Below are 8,834 nucleotides of genomic sequence, written 5' to 3' on the forward strand. Positions count from 1 at the left end.
TCCACGTAGCATCAGCTGCATGGTGTGTAGAGGGGGCCCTCTCTTTGAACATCCAGCCCAGCACTGGCAGTTGGGGTGCCAGGAGGAGCTGTACTTCAGTACCAACCCCTTCTGAAGCAGCTCAAACCCCTTCATAGGCTGCCAATATCTCTTTTTCAGTCAGAGTGTAGTGGCCCTCAGATCCTCTGTATCCCCGACTCCAAAACCCCAGGGGTTGGCCTCAGGTCTCCCCTGGTGCTTTCTGCCAGAGACTCCAGGTAGGGCCATTCTCCTCGGCTGTGGTGTAGAGCACATTTTTAACATCTGGTCCTGCCCAGACTGGCCCAAGGGCAACTGCCTGAACTTTTTCCTGTTTAATTTGTTCAAAAGCTTGTTGGTGGTCAGGACCTCATTTGAAATTGTTCTTCTTCCAGGTCACCTGATACAGAGGGCTTACGATCAGACTGTAATTTGGAATGTGCACCTTCCAAAAACCCACAACACCTAAGAAAGTTTGTGTTTCCTTTATGATGGTCGGTGGAGATATAGCTGCTATTTTGTTGATTACATCCATTGGGATCTGACGACGCCCATCTTGCCATTTTATTCCTAAAAACTGGATGTCCTGTGCATGTCCCTTGACCTTACTTCATTTTATGGTGAAACTGGCTTTCAGAAGGATTTAGACTATTTTCTTCCCTTTCTCAAAAGCTTCCTCCGCTGCGTTGCCCCATACGATGATGTCGTCAATGTATTGCAGGTGTTCCAGAGCTTCACCCTGTTCCGGTGCAGTCTGGATCAGTCCATGGCAAATGGTGGGCTGTTTTTCCACCCCTGGCACAGTCAGTTCCAGGTGTACTGGATGCCCCTCCAAGTGAAGGCAAACTGGGGCCTGCACTCTGCTGCCAAAGGGATTGAGAAAAATGCATTAGCTATATCAATTGTGGCGTACCACTGTGCTGCCTTTGACTCCAGCTCATATTGAAGCTCCAGCACGTCTGGCACAGCAGCACTCATCGGCAGTGTGACTTCATTCAGGCCACAACAGTCTACTGTCAGCCTCCACTCTCCATTGGACTTCCGCACTGGCCATATGGGACTGTTAAAGGGTGAGCAGGTTCTGCTGATCGCTCCCTGACCCTCCAGTTGACGAATCAGCTTATGGATGGGAACCAGGGAGTCTCGGTTGGTGCGGTATTGCCGCCGGTGCACAGCTGTCGTAGCGATTGGCACCTGTTGTTCTTCAACCCTCAGCAACCCCACAACAGAAGGGTCCTCTGAGAGACTGGGCCAAGTAGACAACTGTTCAGTTCCCTCTGTCTCCAAGGCAGCTGTACCAAAAGCCCACCGGTACCCTTTTGGGTCCTTGAAATACCCTCTCCAGAGGTAGTCTATGCCCAGGATGCATGGAGCCTCTGGGCCAGTCACAATGAGGTGCTTTTCCCAGTTAGACTCACTTCAGCCTCCAGTACAGTCAGCTGTTGGGATCCCCTGTCACTCCAGAAATACCGATGGCTTCTGCCCCTTCATGGCTTGATGGCATTAGGGTACACTGTGCACCAGTGTTGAGGGATATCCGTTGTTTAACGTAAAAAGTTTTAATTACAATAAATTACTTAGGATTATAACATGGTGTGATTCGTGCTGTTTTCTTAGCTTTACTTAACATGAGTAGCTAGATTTGCTGAAGCCTTTAGGCTGTGATAGAGTTAGTTTTCTTAGTAATATTCCCAGTAGCTGGTACAGTGCTGTGTTTAGTCTTTTAGAATGGGAAAGTGTTTTGATATCACACTGATATTTTAGTAGTGTTTTTCCCAAGTCTGGGACTCCAGTTCTCCATGTTCTGCCAGTGAGTGCAGGTGCACAAGGAGTGTAAACCAGAAGACAAGGAGGCTTGAACCCTCGGCTGAAACTGCAAGTCGACAAGATAAGAGCCTGCCTGCCTGGACACAGAAGAAGAATCCAAACAGATGTTAGAAGACCCCAGAACAAAAACCACCAGGACGTGTGGACAGTGCATGAAGGGCACATGAAGGATGGGTGTATGGGTCCCAAGTGTATAATTGCCCTGGGATTTCTTTGTTCTGAGTCCCTCTCTTTGGAGGCACCCAGCCCAGGCTCTTTTTGCTGCTGCACCTTTCAATTACATTAATTATTTTATAAAATCCGACACCCAAGATTCTGCTGCAGGAAACTGAGGGTCGAGCCTGAAGAAGGAGGAAGCGCACCCAATAAGTGTGAGAGTGTGTGTGGGTGTGTGAGAGAGAGAGAATGCTCAGGCAGCAGCTTCTCCTTTAACCCCACTAGAGCCTTGTACTCCTGTGGATCTGACGTGCCAGGCCATCGGATCCACACAGTCCAATAAACTCAGTTGTCTCCCTCCTCCACCTGGAGGCAGGGCCCCTCTAATCCTGCTCATCGGATTCGTTACTCACTTCTTGTAAAAATGTCTTACAAGTCTCTTCCAGAGGGTCATAAGTAAGACCAGCCCTTCTACTCTGTCTGGGGAACTGCTCACTGGAGACTGGAGCAGCATTTTTCCTGGAAGAATCCCCTTTTGTGATTGTGTTTGGTAGATAGTGGCCAGGGCTCAGCGCAGTGCAGTAAGTTGTGCCTCCTTGGAATAGCCACAGCATTTTCCTTTCAAATATTCTATCACTTCATCAGGGTCCTGCAGTTGTTCAGGAGTAAAGTTCCAAACCACTGGGGGTGAGAAGGTCTCTAGATATGTGCCCATACTCTCCCACATGCCATGCTACCCCGATTAGGTGGTGCGCCCAGGCAGATCTCTGGGTGGTATTCTTAAAACAATTTTTTGTAACTCTAAACAATACTTGAAATGCATTCAGGAGACCTAGCAATAGGAACATGCTGGCTTGAACATCCCAAGGGTATTCAGAATTCTCAAAAGCTGCTGTGAATAGCCTGAAGGGAAAAGGGGAGGTGAAAGAGCAGGAGAAAGTATCCTCCCCTGTCTTCGCCATAGATTGGGTGTGGTTGTTCATCAGTTCCAAGAGATGTCATCTGAGGTACAGGCATGACAGCAAGGCTCCATGCAAATACCAGCTTAACCTCATGACCATTGATGTTATCTTATCATAAGTCGATATCACACAGTAGAGCAAAATGAGAATCCGGACCCCTCTCCCAGAGGTGATAAACAGCACTGCAGGGAATACATAGAGCAAGTGAGGGTTTACATACCACAGCCACGTGACCAAACAAAACGCCATTGTGATCAGCGACTATTTAGCTAATATAATAAATGCCTATAACAACTTTGTTATAACACGCTCTGGTCAGATCTTTCATTATCTGAACCCTTCCTGCCCCATGCTGGGCACCAAAAAGGACTGTCGTGGTTCAGTCCCAGCCAGCAGCTGAGCACCATGCGGTCGCTCACTCAGTCCTCCCCATGATGGGATGGGAGGAGAATCGGAAGAAAAAGGTATAACTCATGGTTTGGGGTAAGGAGAGTTTACTGGGGCAGCAAAGGAAAAGGAAAGTAACAACAACAGTACTTAAAAAGGAATAGACAAAGCCGTGATACACAGTGCAATGTGCTCACCACCCCGAAACTGATGCCCAGCCAGTCCCCGAGCAGCAACTCCTCCCCGGTCAGCTTCCCCCTTTATATACTAAGCATGACATCATATGGTATGGAATACCCCTTTGGCTAGTTTGGGTCAGCTGTCCTGGGTGTGTCCCCTCCCAGCCTGTGAAAATTAACTCTATCCTAGCCGAAAACTAGGACACCCAGGCATGACAGCCTGGTTTAAAACACCACAGAAGCCATAAGCACACCCAGAGCCTGCATCACAAGAGACATCGACTCAGCATTGGTGATGAGGAAGGACGGACAGAGAAGTATGGGGCACATTGGGTATCAGCACAGCCAGCACAGGTCTGAAAACACTTGGTCTTCAGGTGACCAGCCTGAGCTCAAACCAACACAAATGCAAAAGAATTTCCCAGCAGAGGCCAAAATCGCAGCCATGGAGGAGGTCACTTCTCAGTAGGCTGAGCGGGATGTACAAATGGGCTTCTGAGCTCAGTCCCTGGAAAACACGTGTTTCTGGGGGGAGAAATAGAGCCCAAGAAAGCAGTGGTACAGTGGCGGGGAAGGGCAGCAGCAAAGGCTGGATGAATGCAGAAGCCTGAGATAAAGCTGGGTGAATAACTGAGGCTCTGGAAAAAACCCTTCAAACCACCAAGAGAAAAAAGGGATGCAAATAACCCAGAGAAGAACAGGACTTGGAACAGCAAGAAGGCCTTTGTTCCCACTTTGCTAAAGGAGCAGCAGTTGAAACAGCCTCTCTCCCTTGGGGACGTGTCTCTTCCCAGCTGAGCTGAGGGAGAGGATCTTGGGCTGCTCTTGGATGGGCGTCCAGTCTTGCCTACCCCGTTTCCATCCCCCACAGCCAAGGCTGCACAATCAAAAACTGACCTGGCAAAAATTAATGCGGTTGGTTTTTGGTTGGAGGGGCTCACCAGCATGAGTGCTGCTGTTAACACAGGGGAAGAGGCAGCCAGGGGCAAAGGGTTGAACTGCAGAGCAGCTCTAACCTTACAGCAGCGTAAGTGCCCCTAGCTCAGTCCCCTCAAACCATTGCCAGCGTGGAGCGCTGCCGAAGGGTCCCTGCCCCTTTGCCGGCACGAATGTTTACGCAGTGAGCTGCATTGGAATAAAAATCATCCTGGAAATGCTATTTCCACCTGGACCTGCTCCCTGATCCAGCCAGCTCAGCAACACAGGAAAGCTGTGGCTGTGCCACTCAGGCTTGTGGTCTGGTGGCCACAAAGCCGCATCCCATGTGCCGCTGCGGGGCTGAGTCAGATTGCCCGTGGGAAGGGCAAACAGGGGCGCAGCACATCACAGGGCTGTCTGCTTCCTGGCCCTGCCCGCAGCGCTGGCACCAAGCCCTGGTTGTCCAGCACTTGCTGAACCATGCCTGCACACCCAGGAAACAGTTTGGTTTTGGGTCACATTCATTTTCCACTGGCACAAAGGGTCCAGTGAGCCCTGACGCCAGGGCAGGAGGGGAGTGGGACCTACGGCGCAGAACAGAGGGGCAGGCAGGTATCAGAGCTGCTCTCTCTGCCCCAGACCATCGCTAAGCCATCCAGTTAGCACTGGTGTTTAACCCAAAAGCTCACTGAGGGTCCCGAGGCACGCTGCCACCTTCAGCCTTACCCCATCAGCTCCCCTCTGCTTCACACCCTGCAGCAGCCCATGCCCATGCCCATGCACAGCGTGGTGCAGGAAGCAGATGAAATATCACCTCCTACATCCATCATCCAGACCTGGGGAGGCTTTACTAAGCCTTCCCCTGATCATCCAGGCCCTTGGCAGGTCTCTGAGGCCCCCAGCCCAGGCACTTCTGGATACTCCTAGAACCACTTGATGGGTGTGAAATGGCTTTACACCTGCACAAACACCGCAGCGCTCCCAGGTTCAAAGCAGCACCTTGGAGTCCCCCTCAGCCCCAAATCCACCTGGGAAAAGCCACACAAGGTTTCCCACAAAGCCGCCCATGGAGGACTTACACCAGTGACTCTGTGGTTCCTGTCAACGAGGGCCTCCCGGAGAATCAGCCTCCCGGACATCATCAGGTGCTGAAGGCTAAGGACAAGGGTACCAAGAAGCCTGGAACAAAACCAGAAGCTGCAGCAATACTGCACGTAGCACCAGTACCTACATCCTGGGGGAAGAGAGCACCAGGATCTCCGCTCTCCTGCTCACAGCCCCTCCGAGCTGTGGTGAAGGCAGTGAACTGCTGCAGCGCTTTCCACGGGGAGTCTGACAGCCGAAATACCCAAGAGGCACTGACCCTGCAGCTGGTCATGCCTCCACCCCAGTCATGCCAAAATTTATCTACTCCAAAGGGGCTTCTCCCTGGGAAGGGTCATCTGGCTCCCTGCAAGCAGCAGTAACGCGTGTTGGGCTGCATTCAGCCGCTCCTAACCCCACCCTGTGTTACTGCTGTCTGGAGCCCATTTGTACATTGGCCTCTGTCTCCCTGTGGCAGCTCTGCCGGCAGCTGAGCTAAGCCCTGTGTGAAGCAGATCTTCCTGCTGCCTGTGGAAACCACCATCAGAGCATTTCACTGCCCGCCCAGGACTGAAACAGGAAGAATCATTCCCCAGTCACCACCATTTCAGCTGCAAGCTGCGTATCCCCTCTCACCTCCCTCTTCTCTGAGACACAGAGCCTGTTTTGTCTCCTACCCCTGAGGAAGGAGTCTCTCCGCTCATCCTCCTCCTCTCCAGCTTTTCCAGCTCGGTGCTGCTGCCACATAAAGGCTGCACATGCAGAAGTCCGGAGACCACAGATTGATACAAGTTATTCCCTTCTGTCCTTCCACGCTCTCTTTCTATTTATTTTTTATCATCCCAGTGTGTTGACCAACTGCTTTCAAACTGTACTGTCTGTCACCTGCCATTCCTCTGCTCCCCAGCAGTGGAGGTGTGTGGATAGATGCTGCCAGTGCCAGTCCAGCCATTTCCCATTGGACTTCTTTGCTCAGTGCCATCGGGTCCTGGTGATTTATTACTGTTTTATTTATTTGTCCTATAGCTATTTCTATTGACATTTCAGTTGGAGACAATTCCTCTGATCCAGCTCCCATAAGGAAAGCATTCAGTAAACAGTGACACAAAGTTCAGCTACATTTTCTGCTCTGGCTTTAAGTGTTTTGCCTGTGCTATACTCATTTGTTTCCTCCACACCCTCTCTGGCAGACTTGCGATGTGATGGCTTTGAAAAGGTTTGTATTATTAGCTGCCTCTAGACAGTTGTTCCTGTTGATTTTCCTTCAGTTCTTACATTTTGCTTATCAGAGCTGGCACCCTTCCCTGCATCCTCATCTTTCACACATCATGGAAGGTGCCTCTGCTCCCTTGCTTGCTCCACCACCACTACTCATTCTGTCACCTGTACTTTTGGGTTTCCCTGAAGTGTTTTACAACTGCTGGAATAGCTGCTGAGTTCACAGTATTGTGTCTGTGACACCTAGAAGCATTTTAAATTCTGGCTGATCCTTTAAATTTAAATTGTTGTCTTTTTTAAAGGTTAAACCATACTACCACGGGCTCAGGGCTTTTCCCAGCTGATAGGCATGTTGAACTTGGGTGCAGCATGGTCACGGTCACCATGTGGATCTACAGGGTGAGAGCAGGTCCCCACTCAGCTACAAGTCCTGCCCTTGTAGCTCTACGTTTTAGGGCCCTATTTTACCTTCGTCCCACCCAGAGGTCCGATCTAGATCCTTAGGTAGTCTTCATTACTGCTAGCACAACTAAATCATTCCCCTTATTTACCTTAACATATACAGCACTGCTGCCCAGCAGAACAACCAGCTCTTCTATAACTTGTATCCTGCTCATCTACCTTCCATCAAATTTCCACTAAACATTTTGTACTCCCAGTAGAAAATCTAAAGCCCAGCATGTCTCTTCCCCCACCTCCGCTGGTCACCCCGACAACCAAAGGACCTACCTGTCACTGAAAACCTTGCTGCAGTTGTAAACCTTAATGGACAGCATCTCTCCCACGACGAGCTTCCCGTAGTGGGGCCAGCGAAAGAGCTACAAACAAACAGAGCAAGAAGAGGTGACAATTCATTCCCAGACACGCTTTCCCATGTTTGGTGGCTGGTTGGTCTCTGCAAGGTGACCGAACCAAGGAGCACGACACAAAGCTGCTGCAGGGGAAGGTACTTTCCCGATGGCCATGGCAGACCCTGCAGCTAAGAACAGAGCAAGAACGGGGAGGGGAGCCAGAGCCCCTCGGGACCACAGAGCCACAGGTCAGCTGACAAAGAAGCCAGACCATCATCGTCCTGGAAAGAGGAGAACACTTGTGCATGCTGAGGTCCCCGAGATAGCACCCTGCAGGGTGAGACGGGCACAGGAAGGTGCAGAGGCGCTCGGGGAGAAACGATCACCCCGGGGCTGGGAGCCATCGGGCTCCAACACGTCGCAAAGCTGCACCCCGAGGCCGCGATTCACCTGACCCCGAGGCGGCCGGCTGCCTTGCGGCTGACGAGAAGACAGGGCCTGTCCTGCCCCCGGTCCTTCCCTCCCTTCCGCAGGCAGCAGCGGGGCAACTCGGTACGGCCAGGCTCTGACGGGCTTCGGGGCCGTGACGGGCAAGACGGGCGCTAGGAGGAACGCTTCCCGGCCCCCCAGCCTGTCCCTGCTCCCCTGCCACCCCTCCCGCCCCACGAGGCGCCGACCGAGGCGCTGCCGCGTCCCATCCCCGGCCCACGGACGACGCCTGCGGAGGAGCCCCGGAACCCCGCACGCCCCACCGGTTCACCCTCACCTCCCCGAAGACGGCCTCCGGGCCGCAGCGGATCTTCCTCGTCTTCTGGGTGAAGCCTCGGGAAGGACAGGGGATGTGTGAGGTGCCGGCGGGGCAGCGCGGCCCGCACGGGCCCTGCCCGCCCGCCGCGGGACGGCAGTCCCCGTCCCTCCCTCCACCCCACCCGGCGCCCACCTCGGAAGCTGAGCTGCACCTGCCGCTCGCCGCGGCCCGGCAGCCGGGAGAGGCGCCGGACGCCGACGCTGAGCGCCATGGAGCCGGTGGCGGGCAGCGCTGCCCCGCTCGGCCCCGGTCCTCCCGGAGTGACTCAGCCCCCGCTCGCCCGGCCGGTTCGGCCACCCGCTCCCCGCCCCTGGCGCCCCACGGGCCTGGCGGACACGGGGAGCGGGGAGGGGGGGGGGGGGAAGGCAGCCCCGGCTGCTCCGCCTTCCTCAGCCCTGGGGCACCGCGCTGGCTCTGGGCAGGGGATGGCCCCAGCCGGGCGGAGGGCAGCTCTGGGCCCCGGGCGGCCCTTCGCGGCTGTCGGCCC

General features: G+C 53.5%; 1 protein-coding gene across 3 annotated transcripts in view; it reads right to left on the minus strand.

Annotated features, from left to right (window-relative positions):
• LOC129214452 (fer-1-like protein 4) overlaps positions 1–8,619 on the minus strand; it is a 46,859-nt gene extending 38,240 nt beyond the window's left edge. For all 3 annotated transcript variants that reach the window (XM_054846048.1, XM_054846047.1, XM_054846045.1), the window contains exons 1-4: positions 8,480–8,619; positions 8,306–8,361; positions 7,478–7,566; positions 5,527–5,626 (exon numbers count right to left, since the gene is read on the minus strand). In XM_054846048.1, coding sequence (XP_054702023.1) covers positions 5,527–5,626; positions 7,478–7,566; positions 8,306–8,361; positions 8,480–8,558 — 324 coding nt within the window. In that variant the 5' untranslated portion in view covers positions 8,559–8,619. The remainder of the gene's footprint in view (positions 1–5,526; positions 5,627–7,477; positions 7,567–8,305; positions 8,362–8,479) is intronic.
• Positions 8,620–8,834: the final 215 nt, after the last annotated feature.

This window comes from Grus americana, chromosome 17 (genome assembly GCF_028858705.1).
Source record: "Grus americana isolate bGruAme1 chromosome 17, bGruAme1.mat, whole genome shotgun sequence".
In the NCBI taxonomy this organism is placed as follows: Eukaryota; Metazoa; Chordata; class Aves; order Gruiformes; family Gruidae; genus Grus; species Grus americana.